Raw genomic sequence first — 20350 nt, 5'->3', positions numbered from 1 at the left:
CTGCAAGAGAATTAAACTGGACCACTATGTTACACCATACACAAAATTAACTCAAAATAGATTAAATACTTAAATATATGATCTGCAATCATGAAACTCCTGGAAGAAAACCTTGTGGTAATCTTCTTGACATTGGTCTTGGTAATGATTTTTTGGATTTAATACCAAAAGTAAAGACAACAAAAGCTAAAATAAATGAGTAGGACTATATCAAAGTAAAAAGCTTCTGCATGGCAAAGGAAGCCACCCTGTAACTGCTTGTTGGTTTGAGTGGTTTGGTTAGCTAATTTTACCCCTATGTAGTCTTGAAATATTTGAGCCCTATTCAGGTGGGGCTTCAGTCAGAGGGAAAGAAATGGAAAAGCAGAATATGAAAATATGAGTAATAGGCCCTCAAATAGGGAAAGAGAAATCCAATCAATTAGTTATATGAGCATTTCTGGATACCTGCCATATGCAGACATTGTATTCACCTGGGAATATAGAGAAGGAGCAAAAAGTGGCAGAGCTGGAGGGATACTATTAGAGGATAAAAGAAGTTCTAATCAGGGCCAAAGTCAGAGGAGCAGGGTATCAGCAGGCATGAGGTATCATCAACCAGTTACCAAGCATGTCCTCATGGACATTCTTGTATCTCTCATTTATACAGGGACAAGAAATTCCAGATCTGGGCTGCGCTCCAAGTCTATGGTATTGCTAAGAGTTTCTGGCATGCCCCATCCCCCGCCACACCCCAGATACTAAGTAATTCTAAATGAAAAGTAATTAAAAGAATATGTTTATGTGAAAATAATTGCTCTCTTTATAGATTGTTGGAGTTCCATGCTCTTAGCTAGCCTTTTTGCCAGAAGAAAAGTTGTAAAACTGAGCAATCCCTTCAATTTCTTTCTTCAATGGTGAAATTATTGATTGTTCTGCTGCCTACACCTACAATAAAACTCAGTAAAGTGCCTAATGCTCTAGTAGCTTATTTTACTCCTTGAGAAAAGACGTTTAAAAGTTAATACACAAATGGGGTGCTTGGGTGGCTCAGTTGGTTAAGTGTCCAACTTCAGCTCAGGTGATGATCTCATGGTTGGTGGGTTTGGACCCCGAGTCAGGCTCTGTGTTGACAGCTCAGAGCCTGGAGTCTGCTTCAGATTCTGTGTCTCCCTCTCTCTGTGCCCTTCCCCTACTCATGCTCTGTTTCTGTCTCACAAATAAATCAACATTAAAAAATTTTAAAAGAAAGTTAATATACAATCTTCAGGAAACAGAATGACACAAAAACACTACGAATAAGGGTATAATGGCTATTCCACATGCCTGCTTTGTTCAGCCAGGTTTACAGTTTATGATAACTTGCTGCCTCTATTCCAGTTTACTTTTTGAGCCAAGATTTTATTAAATCAAACAACATAAACAATATTCCTAAACTGTCTTTGTGTCAGCTATAGGAAAATTTAGTATGTTTTAATTTTAGAGGGAGAACTGTTCTCTAGAATCCTCCCAAGCTACAGAGGACAGAAGTACAGGAATAAGTTAAGTGAACTTGATTTAATTACCAGACAGAATACATTTTGTGTGGAAATTGCTGGGCCACATGTAAATCTGGTACACGCAATGGATTCTTTAGTTTTTTAGTCAAGTGAGGAGACAAGGGCTCACTTGAAGAGATTATAGGGCTTTTTGTTTGTCTTTACTGTATAGCAATTATGTGTGTCCATCTATATTGTCCAGCCTACCAATGGATTATTCAAATATGAGATAGAAACAATTTGTCTGAAAACAAATTGGAGGCCACAGACACAGACTTAAAGAAAAATGCTTTCTCTACTTCTGTAATAGAAGGACAATTCGACTTGCTGTAAGGCTTAACCTAGCTTTTCATTTTAATGTCAGTTCCAGTTTCCCACTGATTCTATGCATGTCTTTGGATATCATAAGAATGTATCATTTTAGAGATGGGAGAGACTTCAAGATCAATTTACCTCACACTCCCTGTCCCCGTAAGCAGTGGTACAAGACTTACTGTTTAAGTCATATACTTTGTCAGTTCTTCTGCTCACAGAACTAAAAATAATCATAGTTGTCTTTACACACAAAGTGGTTGGCTATAGATTGGAGAGGCTCTTCTTACTATTTTTCTTTTAGCTCAACACAAGCCACACACTGAGGTTTCATGATGGAAATAAATGGAAAATATATACTGGGGAGTGGGCTAGGTGGGTACCGAATCAGGTGGACACCAACATATCTGTATTTTCTTTGCATTCTAGGGGTGGGGGTAGGAGAGGGGTCTTGCAAAGAAAGAGATGGAGTTGTGTCACAGCACTGTGCCTCTGTTAGCACATCTCTTCTGCTTCATCTGACTAAATAGTTATGGCTCCATTCCAACACCCCTGTTCCCTGTGCACATATATGACCAAAGCCTATTGTAGCTGCAAGCATCTGTTGGCAAGGCTGGGGTAGTCCCCACTGTGCCACCTTTGGAACTACAGCCTGCTGGCCCAGAGCAGCCTTGGGGCTTCACTCCCTACAGACAGAAACATCTCACAACACATATGCAGCTAAACTGTTCTTCAGCAAGATAGCTACTGTTCCTTCCTGTGGCTATTTTTTGAGCTTTTGCAGAAGAGGTAAAAATCCTGGCTAAAATGTAAAAACAGGCAGGGAGAAGGTGATCATACACTGTGAGAAGGAAACGGTAACACAGTCCACTGTGCTTTTGGTTCTAGTGTGTGAACATTTAAAAGTTTTACCTAAAAAGCTCTGGGGATCTATTTTCTCTGCATTGACTCTCTTGGGTTAAATGTTCTAATGCCAAGCTCTACTCCACCCATTTCAGTGTGTAATAAATGATTACCCTGTAATTATCACCTGTTTTTACATCTCATGATTTTTAGTCAGGACAAATAATGGAAAATGATACTAAAATAAATTATATACATGTGTCTCCTGAAATTGGAACACAGTTACAGTAATTCTTTCGGAATTTATTATCTTCTAGCCTTTCAAATAGGGTATCCCAGAACCTCATGTTGGGGTGGTGGTGGTGATGAATTTTACCAACTATAACTCAAAGTTTGCCTGTTGGGAATTCAACAGGCACTGAAATGTGACTAAAGTCATTCTTTACAGGTAATAAAAGCCACCTGGTGGCTGCATGCTGTACATACTTCCTCTTTATTTTATAGCATGTCTTTTATTAGCATTAATCTTGGATCATGGCTGGGCAGAAAAGATATAATGGAAAGAAATCTTGCCTTAACAACTTAAGATAGTATGGAAAAAGCTTACATCGAAAAAACCTACAAACCTAAATTTGGAACTCATAATTTTATTATTCTGGCTGTAACCTTGCTGTCAGTAGTAACTTTAAGGACTACTTGTATTTCACTGAAGTCATGCACATGGACTTGATTTGAAAGAACGATACTGTTGTTACTCTTTCTTTTCTTGCCATCCTGTTCTATTCAATTCTATCCTTTACCGTCAAGTTCTAGTCTCAAGTATTGCAGGAGGCCTTCTCTTCTCTTCTAAATTGCAGAACTTCAGTGTAAGTCCTATGTGATCTTTTATGCTGTCTTGTGATGCTGTCCAGCTGTTTCATGGCTGTTAGTTTTGTTTCCCCAGGTGCTTCTAGGCTTCAGAAATATCAGATTAAATGAAATAATTTGACTTCAAATTATCCTTACTTAACTCATGAAGTTATTTTGATTAATAGAGGTTTCAAATCATAATTTTAATATTTCAGCTGAAAACATTTTTTTTTTGCTCATTAAGTGGACAAATTCACCTCTAGCATACCTGTTAAGAGAACATAGAATGCATTCTTACTCACTGGGGTCTGGGATCTACTAAACTACTTGAACACCACAAGGCTCCACACATTGTAGACTAAACAATTTTCATTAGAGCACCTTTATATCCATGTGTATTATATCTGCTCCCAGTGGGGAAATGCTTTTCAAACTGCTGATATACAACTTTTAAATCATGACCCATTAGGGACTATCAGTATAATCCTGGTCAAATCATATATATGACTATCAACAGTCTTTATGTCTGAACTGGATTTCATTCAATTATATGAAACTCTAAAAATAACATAAAATAAGCCAAATACAGACACATTGAGTGGCCCCAAATTTATGCCAACTGGAAAAACTTGGCATGGGATTCTGATTTCAGGGAATCCTACACTTAAGATTACTTTTTCCCAAAGATGATTCCAGAAAGGGCCTCCTTTGAGCTTTGCTTGTCTTGAGATGAGGATAGTTTTAGGGGTCCCTCCTTTGAAGACCCACTGATGAAGGACAGGAGTGACAAATGAGATGCATATCTTAGGGAGAGATAAAGGGGACTTGGCTGTAAATTCCAGAAACAATTAGTATAATTCCTACAACTGACATAAACTCCAGAAACAATTAGCATAAGTCCTACAACAATTCATAGCAGAAGCTAGATGTGAACTCCATGACTAGTCCTGTGATTCCAGAATGAAATGCAGCTTAGCCCAAAGGTACGTTTGTCTTATGCACCTATTTGGCCAAATAGGCAAGATGCCAAAATGGCACTCTTGCAAGACATTATCAAAAACGTTCTTTTTGTTAGCTTTATTCTACCGACTGTTACTCGTTACAAGTAGCTCTAGTATCAAAAGTGATTATTCCAACTAAATCAATGTCAGGAAAAAACTAAATTTGAAGTTGGAGCAAGTCACTCCCAGTAAGCAACTTTCTGGCTCTCCCCATCTCTTGACTAAGTTCTCTGATCTGGCAGAGAAGGCCCTCCACAACATGGCTTCTACCTCTCGTTGCTTCCACTGCCTCTGTTCACTTTTCACCTCTCACACTCATGGAAGTAGCTGCTTGTTCACTGCACACAACCATACCATTTGGGCCTCTGCTCTAACATATGCTAGTTTCTCTGACGTTTCTTTCCCCTACCACAGTTACCTAGCTAACTCCTTCCTACTCTTCATTTAAGCCTCAGCCCAGGTGTCACCTCCTCCACAAAGTTTTCCCAATTTCCCCAGACTTTGCAAAGTGTCACCCACTCTGTGCTCCCCTTGCAACTTGTATATATTTTTGCCAGAGCTCTCACTATTTTGTGTAGAATAATCAGTTACTAAAAGACTACCCCACTACCTCAAGTCCTCAAGGACAGGCACCATGTTTATTCAGTTTTGTGGTCACCACACCAAGCACACTGTTGGCACTTAATAAATGTTAGCTGAGTAGAAACACAAACCTGTTACAAACAAATCAGGTTTAAAATGTCACTTAAATAATTATTTTCTACATCTGATCATGAGTCATAGGTGAACTTTGAAGGTGAAGATTTGAAGGTAGCCTAATTCAGAAAAGGAACACAATATTTAGAAATTAGATGCTTTTCAATGTTTTCAGTATATTAAGTGGCATAAAAAGCAAGAAACTATAAAGAAAAAAACTTCCATGTTCTGTAAGCCCAAATTCACCTCTTAAAAAGTCCAAATTAAATAACTTTTTCTTCTTTACTCTTCTCTTAAAATATGTTATGTTAAAAATAGTCTCTCTCCCTGTTAATCTCTCTAAGGAAACAGAACCAAGATCATCAAATGAGTTTTTACTGAAATACATGCTTATTTTGGCTAACTTAAATCCTTTAAAAAAATTAGCAGTTGTAAAATTTTCCATATTACAACTCAAAATAGAGAACTTTAAAGAAAAAAAAATACCTGTGGAAAGTATTATATTTATAGTATAGGACTACAGTTTATACACAGCAAACCACCTAGAATTAACTAGATGCTTCCTTTTTTTCATGAAAAGATTATCAGTTTCCTTGTTGTCAGAACTTTACTAGGCTCTTTTGAATATCATAATCAATACCTGATTCAATTCAATCAACTGATGACAATGGAAGATAGAAATAAAACTTATGAAAAAATTTTCTAATGCTGGAGTTCCAGTCTTTGCCTCTGCTGGTCTTTATCAAGCTATGAAGTATTCAGTCTGGAAAAATTCCTGATTGTGTCTCTCTGAAAATTGATCTATGTTGCTTGGTGCACTAGAACGTAAAGTGTGAAGATGTTTTTGTTTTAACTGAAAGCATAGTTTTCAAATAGTGTCTTGGAATTTGAGGAAAGAAATTGATTTTCCACAAAGAGTGATATTTAGTCCCCAAATGAATTTAGTACATATTTTTTTTAAAGAAATGCTTGGCTGTATCCTTTTGAGAATTTCCTTGAACAATAAATTTGATGATTTAGCCATGTAAAACAAAACAAAACCTTCCCTATTACATTTCTAGAAGTGCATAAAGCCCTTATTTTTCTTCCAGTACAGTGAGCCGATAAAATGTTGGATATTTTAGATTTAAAAAGAAATGACAAAGCCATACAGTAATGTAAACAACCAGGTACCAATAGGTAATAAGGGATGCCAAGAAAAATTGTTTATTATAGAGCATCGGTAATAATATATGTGTCTATTTTCAAAAATGGATTCTCATTTGTTTATTATAAAAAGACCCAAAATGAAAAGACCACTATGCCTGGGAATGGTCTGTAGTTATTTTAAGCATTAACTATCACAAACTTTCATCTACTTTTGTTACATAACTTTTATATCCTTGCCCTCTTCTTTCCAGCATGCCAGCCAAATTCTTCTGTTTCACATTTAGTTTACATCCTACACACTCCAGTTGTGTCTCATCCACAGAATTTTCCTTCTCTCCATTTTGGTATTTAATATCAACATTTGATATTAATGATCCTCTATTTTTCAATGTTCTCCCCTATAGTGTTAACTTACAAGACCATCTTGTCAGCTCTTGTATCCCCAACAATAATTTGTGTATTTGCAAAACATGACTCTAGAGGTACCTACTCCTATGCACAGAAAGCCAAAGAATGAAATGCAAACTACACTGTCCCTTAAGACAGAGATGGATGATGTCATTTCATTCCTTTGGTTATGATTTATGCACTGTCAGAATTCACCTGTAAGAGCACAGGTGGCTTACCTTGTATCTGGTTTTAGATTTTCTACAGTGGAGAAGGTTTGATTTGTAATTTGAATGGACTTGTTCTTCCCGCTGAATGTCCCATTTTCTCTGGATATAACTTCATATTCTGAAAAGTGAAAAAGCCAACAAATACTTGTCTTTATGTCCCGGCTGATTTAATTGCTCTTAAGGCTAACAGCATCATAAAGTCACTCTCATAAAAGTGAGCAATTTAGATTGTAGTTACTGAGATGTACTGATCTTATACATTAGCAATTTGCAGATGGGGATGGCCAATGGATGACAAAGGTCCCAAAGCATTTTGGGAGTTGCTCATTGATCACATCTGCTTTCCCTTTACTGGAACATGAAAGGCTTGGTAACTGTGAAGACTGATGATGAACCTGTGGTATCTTTGGATACTGGTAACTAATGATTTTGCTAGGCAAATCAAATAGTCTGTCATTGTTGAAAAACCCAGTGTGGGGAAAGTGCTGTATGAGAAGTGGTACTTAAGTAGAAGGCACGTTTCTTCTCTGTGGGGCTTTATTATATTGCTAGGGAAAAGACCACTGCATACATGGTTCTGTTGCAAAAATATATCTATATATCTATATCTATCTATACCTATTCCTATACCTATATCTATACCTATACCTATATCTATATCATCTATATCTATATATCTTTGGGTTTAAAACCATCCAGCAAATAGCAGTTAACCAAATAATGAGTGACAGTTCATTATTGGGAACTATAGAATTATGAAATTTTTCTACCTACTGCTTACATAAGTTACAAAAGATTTGTACCTACTGCTTACATATGCCTCCTTGAAAATAATCCTTGTTTTTTAAAAAAATCATTAAAGTATGAATGGAGATCTGCATAAATTTCACCTAAAGACATGTTTCTATGAACTTGCAGGGCTAATCAAGAGAAAGGCTTTCAGATTCAGAACATAATTTATAAATTTGTTAATTGGCTTTTCCACCTCTTAATTGGAGTTTAATGTATGTGACAAGGTCACACAGAAGATTCAAAACTTGAAAAATAGAAAACAGAAACAAACCCTACTCAAAATCAGCTCCATAAGTGTGAAGAAATATACAAGTGGTAGCCATCAGGAAAAGTGGGAAAAAGCCACAAAGGGTGGCAATTTAGTGGGGATTTCTGCTATTAGCACTAAGACCAAAGGTGGGAGATGGAGACTGGAAGTAAAACTCAAACTATGGAAAGACTAGAAGACATAATCATCAATTTTAATTTGGGAAGGATTTTTAATGGTATATTTTAAAAATCAAAAAAGGAGGATGGCTCTTTCTGATTAATTCTGTATGACGATCCTTCTAAAAATTGAAAATTAAATCAGAAGGCAATGGCCATTGTATCTGGATATGTTAGCACAGCTACCAAAGGACTAATGGCTAGTATTTAGTGTTCTTTTCTCAGAAACTTCTGTTCCTTAACCTATTTATGTTGGCGTTCTATTCTCAAAGAGGATAGAAAGGGAGGGAAGGGAAGGACCTTGAATTCAAATATATCCATTTTATATCTGTTTCTCAGCTGTGAATCAGTATTTACTAGATAGACAAAGATGGGAGTAATTAAAATGGATTTTTAAAACTGGAAACTGCTTGTTGGATACATGGTAAGATATGCTACTGATGAGGAACCCAAAACACTCATGACTTTTCTATTAAAGTTAAGGTATGGGAAAGGCTAGTCCAAAGGATAGAGGAGTGCTGTTTTGGAAGGGCACATGCACCCCAATGTTTATAGCAGCACTATCAACAATAGTCAAATTATGGAAAGAGCCCAAATGTCCATCATCTGGTGAATGGATAAAGACGCATATACAGACCAACACACACACACACACACATATACATACACAATGGAATATTACTCGGCGATGAGAAAGAATGAAATCTTGCCATTTTCAACAATGTGGATGGAACTAGAGTGTATTACGCTAAACGAAATAAGTCAGTCAGAGAAAGACAAATAACATATGACTTCACTCATATGTAGAATTTAAGATACAAAACAGACAAACATAAGGGAAGGGAAGCAAAATAATATAAAAACAGAGAGGGGACAACCCATAAGAGACTCTTAAATACAGAGAACAAACCAATGATTGCTGGATGGGTGTTGGGTGGGGGGATGGGATGGGCTAAATGGGCAAGGGGCATTAAGGAGGACACTTGTTGGGATGAGCACTGGGTGTTATATAAATTCTACTTCTGAAAACATTATTATACTGTATGTTAACTAACTTGGATTTAAAATATAAAAATCTATAAAATTAAAAAAAATAAAAATAAAAGATAAAAAGTTGAAAAAAACCCCAAAAGGACACTACATGACTCATTGAAAAGTGACAGACCAAGCCATTTGCCCTGATCTCAGTTTGTAAAATGTAATAGCTCTTCATAGTGTTGCTTGTGGGGATTAAACTAGGAATATATGGAAAGTGCTCAACAGTATTTTGCATATGTTTTTTCAACAGGTGGTACCTATTATTATTACTTATTATCCCTGAGTTGTGTTTAAATTTGAAAGATTTCAGTTGGAAAGACTCAAGTGTCGCTTCGTCACCCAAAGAAAAATTTGTATGACACTCCCATTGAATTTGCATGAAAGCAACCACTTTCAAGAAACATCTTTGGTGTGGGACATTAATCAGTGACTGTGTAATATTCTTTTTAATATTACCCCAGACTCAGTACTAGAAACTCTTACTGAATATCTTCTCTAATTTTCTTTTGACTGAGTTTTAAATGTTCATTTAATACTATTTTCATCCTGAAAGATTCAAGTTTTCAAAATGGACACAGAAGTTACCTTTGTAATTAAAAAACATATTTAGAATTTCAGAATTCTAACTTCTGAATGTGTATTCTTGGGCCTTGTAAATATATCTTTCATTTGTAATGCTTTAAAGAAATAGTAGCTTTTTCATAAATTCACTATACCATAAAAATGGAACATTAATGCTTGGAATGAACATTTATAGACACATTCTGATTATATTTCAGAAAGTAAAGACAGCCACTTAGTATGTGTCCATATTTCTCACTTTAAAATATGGGGTTTTATTTATAAATTCCTTAACAGTAAAGATATAAGGAACCTATAAAGAAGTAACACTGAATAAATGGTCTTTTCCCCACTCAGAGATTATTATTGCCCTATTATGAGATGATTTACTTAATAGAAAAACACTATTTATTATAAAGGTTGGGAAATCACATTCTGGTCATGAAAATAATAATGGTGACACTATTTCTACCAGTCCTACTATTGCTACTACTGACAAACATTAATTTAACAGCTTCTAACTTACACTGTACATTCAAATTCTGGTTAATTTTTGTCCTCATGATAAGCTGATTACAATGGAAGTTGTTGTTGTTGTTGTTGTTGTTGTTGTTGTTGTTGTTGTTACAAATAAGAAAACTAAAGCAAGGAGGTAAAGTGCATACCCAAATTGCATATAGAGAATACAGCTAGTCTGGGATTTAAATCTACATTGGCATGCTCTTGGCATATCACAAAGCACCACCCCACAACTAATTTAAATTGTCCAAGGACTCAGGCTATGGCCCATTTCTCAGGTGTATCTATTTCTACTTTAGTGTAGGAAAGACATGTAGAAGCAACTGAATTTGGGTGTATTTATTATAGGTAATATGTGCCTGTTGATTAAAAGATGATAGACAGAAGCCAGCTAAGGGAATAAAGAATATGTTTCACTCCTTTTTTGTTATCTTTCTCAATCCTTTCTTGTAAAGCCATTTCCAGTGATTTGAGAATTAATCGTATTATCTGAGCTGCTGGTTTATAAAAGATCACATTTGAAACAAAGTGATATTTGAGAAAACACTAAAAATAAACAAAAGTGAAAAAAATAGAAGAGACTATTAGGCTATATGGTCTGACATTTAAATACAGACTGAGTAATGATTAAATATGGACTTATTTCTATTTAGAAAATATTATAGCTAAAGAGATATGGACCTTATCTATAAAAGCTGTTATTCTAAGTCTAATGTCTTATGAAAGATCTCAAGCAGTCCATTAACATTTAGTAACAATGTTACAAAAGGAATTGGTTAAATGGGTAAAGTATACCCTATTCATTATTTTTTGTAGATTACAAGTTTATACAATTAAAAAAGGTTTCATGATGAACTGGAAAGGAAAATCATTTTGCTTTTAAAAAGTTAAATCAGAAATTGACACACCAAAGTGAATATATATTAGATGTATTAGATTAGATTTTAGATATATTAACCAGTTCCAACTTGATGTCCCACATCTTCAAGGCAAATGAAATTTTATAGATCATTTGGTATTATGATAACTAAGCCTCAGACTGTCAGGAGAACTCCTTATTAGCACAGTATATGAATTGGGAGTTCTGGACTTTTTCATCTATGTAGATAATCAATGCTTAGAGATTTATTGTTTTTTAGATACTGGGATGGTAGCACCTACTGGCATAGTCCCAAGTAAAGAAGCAGGACTAGACAAGTCCTCAGGAAACATGAGCAGTGGCTGGTTCTTTCCCAAAACAAAGGCAAGGTCTGCATGAGAAATGAAATTCACAAAATATGGTTTTAAAAAAAAGCCAGTTAAGCAAAGATAGGCTGCTTATAGTGAAAGTTGCCCAGACCAAACAGTTTTGTCTGAGGAGAAATAGCTGCTGTTTACTCCTTTATTCACAGAAAACACTTTTGGCTGAATCTCCCACTTCCTCCTTTCCCCTGTATACTTCCCTCTACCCATCCTGATAGCTTCTTAGTGAGCTCCTCTAAATTCTGTCTACCTGTTCCATGCACAGCAGGGCATGGGCAATGGGGGGCTTGTGTACTCCTGCAATTTGCTATATTCCTCTAGCTGACTCTGCCCCTTACCTTTTCTCCCTCCTCTCTAGTTTGACTAAACTGTTCATATGAAGAATTAATTCGCATATAATAAATTCAAAGACTGACTTAGGATTTCTTAGTTTTCACAGTCATTTTTAGAAGGATTGGGCTAGTGATAGCAGAATTAAATTTTTCTGAGATGAGGAGAAAATCAACCATGATTAGAAACCTAAAAAAAACCCAAAAAACAAAAAACAAAAAACAAAACAAACAAACAAAAACTCTACTAAAATAATTGAATTGCTTGACAGTTCTAGGTCAACCTACAAATTGGGTTGGTGAAATGAAAACTGGTTTAATTATCATCAGCCCTGCCAACTTCTCCTATGTTATCTGTAATTTTCTTGATAATGAAAAGACCACATCTATTTTTACACTATGAGGAAGAGTTCTGAGACAAGATGGAAGGAACGTAACCTAAAGAGATATGTTAAATTAACAGGAAACCCACCACTGGGACACAGATGATCTTTTCCCATCATATGACACTTTTTGACAATAGCTCTACTAGGACTTGCTACCCCTGAGATATGCCTCATAGTTTGACGAGGTACCACACTCACATTATTGAAGCTTCCCACCATAGTACAAGTGCTCACATCATGATCTTACCAGTGACAGTATCATTTAGTGGCTTATCCCAGTCAAGGATGACAAATGAGGGACACCCTTCCACAGTGACCACAGTGAGGTTGGTGGGTGGGTTCTGCGGTGGGCTTGTGGCATTCCCCTCGGTGGCATCCTCTTTGGGGAACCGTTTGACAGAATCAGTGATGGAACAGGGCCTGTTGTCCGGTTTTTGGATGTAACGCACATGAGGACCTAAGAGAGAGAGGACTTGGACAGTTAGCCTTATTTGAGTTTGTACATACAGAAGGTGGAGGTAAACTCAAATATATTTTTCTGTTTGAGGATATCTGGTCTCATATTATAAGCAGATAGATGAAAGCAGTGATGTGGACTGTTCAAACTTGTGAAAATCTAGAATTCCTGTCTCTGGGATACATGACATGGATGCTGTAGCTGATTTACTTTTTAAAATGGGTTTAACTTATGCTAATATTGAGAAGTAATTTGGTCCTCCTGAGCATGTTTTAAACAGCATAATTTGTGGGGTATTGGAAGAAGTATTCAAGAGGGTATTGCCTTGAGAGTAGGGAATAATTAGCCCCACACTAAACAGTTCTGGTCCCACCTAATAAATCTTAAAAGCCAGACTCAAAAAGGTCAAATGGTTTCAAGTCATTTAACCCAGGACAAAATTAAAGAATATTTTAGGAATAAAAAACAATAGGAAATAACAGGAAAATGTTGCCCATAATGAGAAAAATAAATAGTTTGAAATCAATCTAGAACTTGCCTAGATGTTAGAGTCATCACACAGGGAAAGTAAAACGGTTATTATAACTATAATCCACATGTCAAGAAGTTAATACATGAAAGATATTTTTAAAAATACCCAAAGTGAATTTCTAGAGATGAAAACTAAAATGTGTAAGATGCAAAAAACACTGGATGATACTAGCACTGATATTATATTGCAGAAAAAAGATTAGTGAACTTGAAGACATAGCAGTAAAAACTACCCAAAATAAAAGTGGAAAGAAAAAATAATAAAAATAATGAACAGAGCATCAGTGAGCTATGGGGAAGCTTCAGCAGTATAACACAGATGTAATTTTAATATCTGCCCAGAGAACAGGGACAGCAAAGGTATTTGAAGAAATAATGGCCAAAGATTTTCCAAGTTTGATAAAACCTCTAAACCCACAGATCCAAAAGGCTTGAATAAACCTAAGCACAACAAATATGAAGAAACTACACCAATCAAAATCAAGTTTCTCAAAGCCAGTGATAGAAAGAAAACCTTTAAAGGAGGCAGAAAAGACACATGATATATAGTACAATCAAGATAAGGATTATGGCAGATGTCTCATTGGAAAGAATGCAAGGGAGAAGGCAGTGGAGCAACATCTTTAAATACTGGAAAAAAAACTTATCATCTAGAATTATTTAACTAGTGAATATCTTTTTTTTTTTTTAAAGTAAAACACCTTTTACGCATATAAAAGCTAAGAGAATTCATAACCACCAGACCCACCCTACAAGGAAGATTAAAGGACATTCAGGCAGAAGAAAAATGATGTATCCACACAAAGAGATAAAGAGCACTGGAAATAGTAACTATATAGGTAAATATGCACAATATTTTTGTCATTTAATTCTTTCTAAAAGGCAATTTACTATTTAAACATAAATAATATCAATTTAGCATGATGTATTAATACGTAAAAGTAAAATGCCTAACAATGATAGGCCAAGAGGAAAGATAAGTTGCTATACTAATGTAAGGTTCTTGCACTATTTGTGAAGTTGTAGAATATCACTAGAAGATAGACTGTGGTAAATTAAAGATACATACTATAAACCCTAAAGCAATAACAAAATAAAGAGTTACAACTAGTAAGACAACTAAAGAGAGAAAATAGAATCATAAAAATCATAAAACTCAATCTCTAGAAATAAACCTATGCTGGGGCGCCTGGGTGGCTCAGTTGGTTGAGCGTCCGACTTCAGCTCAGGTCACGACCTTGCAGTCCGTGAGTTCGAGCCCCACGTCAGGCTCTGGGCTGATGGCCCAGAGCCTGGAGACTGCTTCCGATTCTGTGTCTCCCTCTCTCTCTGCCCCTCCCCCATTCATGCTCTGTCTCTCTCTGTCTCAAAAATAAATAAATGTTAAAAAAAATTAAAAAAAAAGAAATAAACCTATGCTTATATTTCAATTAATCTATCACAAAAGAGGTTAAGAATATACAATGGGAAAGACAGTCCCTTTGATAAATAGTAGACAGCTACATGCCAAAGAATGAAATTGGACCACTCACACTACACACAAAAATAAACTCAAAATGGATTAAAGACCTAAATTTGAGACCTGAAGCCATAAAACTCCTAGAAGAAAACATAGGCAGTAATTTCTTTGACATCAGTTTTAGCAACATTTTTCTAGATATGTCTCCTCAGGCAAGTTAAACAGAAACAAAAATGATCAGGACTACACTGAAGTAAAAAATTATTGCACAGTGAAGGAAATTATCAACAAAACAAAAAGGCAGCATAATGAATGGGAGAAGATATTTGCAAATGACATATCCAATAAGGGTTTAATATCCAAAACATATAAAGATTTTATAGAACACCAAAACACATAAATAATCCAATTAAAAATGGACAAAGGACCTGAATAGACATTTTTCCAAAGGAAGACATGTAACTGGCCAATAGACACATGAAAAGATGCTCAACAACAGTAATTATGAGGGAAATGCAAATCTACACAACAGTGAGATATTACCTTACCTTATATTACCTGTCAGAATGGCTAGAGACAAAAAAACAAGAAATAATAAGTGTCGACAAGAATGTGGAGAAAACTCTGGTGTCCTACTGGCGGGAATGTAAATTTGTGCAGCCACTGTGCAAACTAGTAGAGTTTCCTCAAAAAATTAAAAATAGAAATACTGTATAATCCAGTGTTTCCACTAATAGGTATTTACCCAAAGAAAATGAAAGCACTAATTTGAAAAGGTATATGCACCCCTATGTTTATTGCAGCACTATTTACAATAGCTAAGATATAGAAACAACCCAAGTGTCCAGCGATAGATGAATGTATAAATAATGGTTTATACATACACACACACACACACACACACACACACAAATTCGTCAGCCATAAAAAAGAATGAGATCTTGTCATTTGCAACAACATAGCATTATACCCTCTAGGTCTATGTAAGTGAAATAAGTCAGACTGAGAAAGACAAATACTGTGTGATTTCACTTATATGTGGAATGTAAAACACACACACACAAATGAACAAACAAAAAGCAGAAACAGATCCATAAATATAGGAAAACAAACTTATGGTTGTTAGATGGGAGGGCAAATAGGCAAAATGAGTGAAGGGAGTGAGGGATAGAGGCTTCTAGTTAAGGAATGAATAAGTTATGAGGATAAAAGGTCCAGCAAAGGGAATAGAATCAATGGTATTATAATAGTGTTCTATGGTGACAGATGGTAGCTACACTTGCGGTAAACAGAGTATAATGTATAGAAAAGTTGAATCACTATGCTGTACACATGAAACTAATGTAATATTGTATGCCTCATATATTTCAACAACAACAACAACAACAACAAAATACTCAGTAAAAGATGGTTGAAAAAGAGGAAAAGAGGGAACAAAGGATAGATGGGACAAAAAGAAAACAAATAGCAAAAGGAGATAGATTTAAATCTAACCTTATCATTGGTCATGTTAAATATAAGGTTCTAAACACCCAAATAAAGAAATCAAGATTAAATGAGGTCACAGGGTGGGATCCTAATCCACTGTGACTGATGTCCTTTTAAGAGGAAGAGGGGCTCCAGGGTGGCTCAGTCAGTTGAGAATCGACTTCGGCTCAGGTCATAATCTCATGATTTGTGAGTTTGAGCCCCACGTCGGGCTATGTGCTGACAGCTCAGAGCCTGGAGCCTGGTTCGGATTCTGTGTCCCCCTCTCTCTCTACCCCACCCCTGCTTGTGCTCTGTCTCTCTCTTTCAAAAATGAATAAACATAAAAAAAAATTAAAAATTAAGAGGAAGAGACAGCAGGGGCGAATATGGTGGAACATCATGGAAGCATTTTTTGTGTCTCTCAACTCTGAAATGCAGCCAGATCAACACTAAACCATCTTGCATACCTAGAAAACTTATTTGAGGATTAACATAACAATCTGAACAACCTGAACCACAGAACTCAGCAGGTACATGGTGTGGAAAGGTGAACTGGGGGAGTGTGCATGGAGGGCAGGGAGCTGTTTTTGCTTGTTGGAAGAGGACAGAGATGGGGGGAGAATAAGGGAAAAGCACCCCTCACCCTGAAAGCACATGGAGAAAAAAGGAAGAGTGGAAACAGCTGCAAGGGGCTGAACAAAAAAGGGAGAAAAGAGAAGGTTTAAATTCCATTAAGACTCTATAAACAGGGGGGGCGCCTGGGTGGCGTAGTCGATTAAGCGTCCGACTTCAGCCAGGTCACGATCTCGCGGTCCGTGAGTTCGAGCCTCGCGTTGGGCTCTGGGCTGATGGCTCAGAGCCTGGAGCCTGCTTCCGATTCTGTGTCTCCCTCTCTCTCTGCCCCTCCCCCATTCATGCTCTGTCTCTCTCTGTCCCAAAAATAAATTAAAAAAAACGTTGAAAAAAAAAAAAGACTCTATAAACAGGGGAAGCACAGAGTCTGAAACTCCACAGCTTGATACCTAGCAGTGCTCTGGTGAGAAGGGTGAATCCCCAGGAGCAGAGAGCAAGGTCTGAGGGGTCTTTGGGCCACATGGGGAGACATGGTTCTCCTGATGGGAGGGCATTTGGTAGAGGCTGTGTGGCCTCACCACAGGAAAACATCCCAGCAGACCCCAGAAAATAACCACATTTGCTGGTATTGGAACAAGGATGTTAAGGGTGAAGCCTGGTGCCAGATATGTGTTGTGATTTACCATAATCCCTGAAATGCTGCTGCTATGTGATCACACAAACTTTATCTGGGGTGGGTTGGCACCTAGTCGGTCTCTGGACATCAGCAGCAGCACGGTCTCACGAAGGTTCTGGTGGTGGGACGGCGTCCGGCCATTGCTTAGCAAGACCATCCCCCAGAGGGTCAGAACAGGTCAAAGCCACAGTCCCTCAGAATTGAGGGGTTGGGAAACACAGCACCATCTGAGATAAAACTCAGGAGGGAGGTCCTGCCTGGCAGCCTGATGGCTTGGTCACAGACAGTCTACAAGCGGGAAGTAGACAGAAGCTAGAGACAAAGGCGGGGTGCTTGATTGCCCATAGGTGAGAGCACAGAGTTCTGATACTATAAACTGGGTAGCTGGGTGATGCCATTTTGACCCCTCCTACACATGTGCATACATGCCTACATGCACTAGAACAATCCACCCCAGTAAGCTAAGCAGTGCCACCTAGTGGAGAACGAAGCCAATTCACTAAGCCCCGCCCAACTGGGCCAACCACATTCTTAAGGAACACCACAAGTCTCTCTGCCTGCTTAGTTTATGGACTATAAAGTGCTTCATAGTTTGGCTTCTAGGGGAAACCAGATGTAATTTCAATTGTATTTCATTCTGTTCACTGGTCCCTCTGTTCAATTTTTTTTCTTTTCTTGTTCTTGAATACAGAAAGAGAAAAAATTTATTTTTTATATTCAATTTTTATTAATTCATTTTTTTCTACTACATTTTTTACTTTTTTGTAACTTTTAAAAATTCTATTTTACCCTCATTTCATTTTATTCTACTGTATTCATTTTTTCAAATTTTCAAAGGTTTTCCTTTTTCTTTTCCTTTTTCTTTTCTAATCTTTCCCTTTTTTCTCTAAGCTGTCAAGTTTCTTTCAACAACAAGACCAAAACACACCTAGGATCTAGCACCCTTTATTTGATTTATTTGTGTTGTTTTTAATTGTTTAATTCTATTATTTTTTTAAATTATTAATTCATTTTCTTCCTTCAAAATGACACCCCAAAAGAAAGAACAGGAATAAACGACAGCCAGGGACTTAGTCAACACAGATACAAGCAAGATGTCTGAACCAGAATTTAGAATCACGATAATAATACTAGCTGGGGTCGAAAATAGATTAGAATCCTTTTCTGTGGAGATGAAAGAAATAAAAGCTAGTCAGGATGAAATAAAAAATTCTATAACTGAGCAGCAATCTGAAATGGATGCCACAGAGGCAAGTAAGGATGAAGCAGAGCAGCGAATCAGGGATATAGAGGACAAACTTATGGAGAATAATGAAGCAGGAAAAAAGAGGGAGACTAAGACAAAAGAGCATGATTTAATTATTAGAGAAATCAGTGACTCATTAAAAAGGAATAATATCAGAATCATAGGAGTCCCAGAAGATGAAGAGAGGGGAAAGGGGGTACAAAATTTATGTGAGCAAATCATAGTGGAAAACCTCCCTAACCTGCGGAAAGACAAAGATATAAAAATCTGAGAAACACAGAGAACTTCCATTAGATTCAACAAAAACCGACCATCAACAAGGCATATCATAGTCAAATTCACAAAATACTCAGGCAAGGAAAGAATCATAAGGTTAGCAAAGGAAAAAAAGACCTTAACTTAAAAGGGAAAACAGATTAGGTTCTCAGCAGACCTACTCACAGAAACTTGGCCAGCCAGAAAGCAGTGGCAGAATATATTCAATGTGTTGAATTGGAAAAATATGCAGCCAAGAATTCTTTATCCAGCAAGGCTGTCATTCAAAATAGAAGGAGAGAGAAAAAGTTTCCAGACAGACAAAAATTAAAGGAGATTGTGACCACTAAACCAGCACTGCAAGAAATTTTAAGGGGGACTTTCTGAGGGGAGAAAAGATGAATATATATATGTATATGTATATGTATATGTATATGTATATGTATATGTAAATGTAAATAAATAAATACCAAAAGCAACAAAGACTAGAAAGGACCAGAGGATGCCACCAGAAACCCCAATTCTACAAGCATCATAATGACAATAAATTCATATCTTTCAGTACTCACTCTAAACATCAATGGACTCAATGCTCTAATCAAAAAACATAGGGTAACAGAATAGATAAGAAAACAAGATCCATTTATATGCTGTTTATTAGAGACCCATTTTAGATCTAAAGACACCTTCAGATTTAAAGTAAGGGGATGAAGAACCATCTATCATGCTAATGGCCTCCAAAAGAAAGCCAGAATAGTCATACTTGTATCAGACAATCTAGACTTTAAAATAAAGACTGTAACAAGAGATGAAGAAGGGCATTATATCGCGGTTAAGGGGTCTATCCACCAAGAAGATCTAACAATTGTAAACATTTATGCTCCAAATGTGGAAACACCCTAATATATATATCAATCACAAACATAAAGAAACTCAGAGATAATAATACCATAATAGTAGGGGACTTCAACACCCCAGTTACAACAATGGACAGATCATTTAAACAGAATATCAACAAAGAAACAATGTCTTTGAATGACACTCTGGACCAGATGGACTTAACAAATATATTCAGAACACTTAATCCTAAGGCAGAATACACATTCTTCTTGAGTGCATGTGGAGCATTCTCCAGAATAGATTACATCCTGGGACACAAATCAGCCCTCAACAAGTACAGAAAGATCAAGTTCATACTGAGCATATTTTCAGACCACAATGCTATGGAACTCCAAATCAACCACAAGAAAAAGTTTGGAAAGATAACAAATAACTAAAGAACATCCTACCAAAGAATGAATTTGCTAACCAAGAAGTTAAAAAGGAGATTAAAAAGTACATGGAAGCCAATGAAAATGATAACAGCACAGCACAAAACCTCTGGGACACAGCAAAGTGGTCATAAG

At 36.5% G+C, this 20350-nt stretch overlaps 1 protein-coding gene across 38 annotated transcripts in view; it reads right to left on the bottom strand.

The window, feature by feature from the left end:
• The window catches only part of ABI3BP (ABI family member 3 binding protein), a 261584-nt gene that overhangs the window by 14564 nt on the left and 226670 nt on the right, over positions 1-20350 (bottom strand). For all 38 annotated transcript variants that reach the window (XM_058731566.1, XM_058731582.1, XM_058731576.1 and 35 more), the window contains 2 exons: positions 12525-12734; positions 6994-7102 (listed from right to left, as the gene is read on the bottom strand). In XM_058731566.1, the coding sequence (XP_058587549.1) occupies positions 6994-7102; positions 12525-12734 (319 nt within the window). The remainder of the gene's footprint in view (positions 1-6993; positions 7103-12524; positions 12735-20350) is intronic.

The sequence above is a fragment of the Neofelis nebulosa genome, chromosome 5 (assembly GCF_028018385.1).
Source record: "Neofelis nebulosa isolate mNeoNeb1 chromosome 5, mNeoNeb1.pri, whole genome shotgun sequence".
NCBI classification, from domain to species: Eukaryota; Metazoa; Chordata; class Mammalia; order Carnivora; family Felidae; genus Neofelis; species Neofelis nebulosa.
The sequence above is the reverse complement of the archived record's forward strand: the minus strand, read 5'-3'. Positions and strand labels throughout refer to the sequence as shown.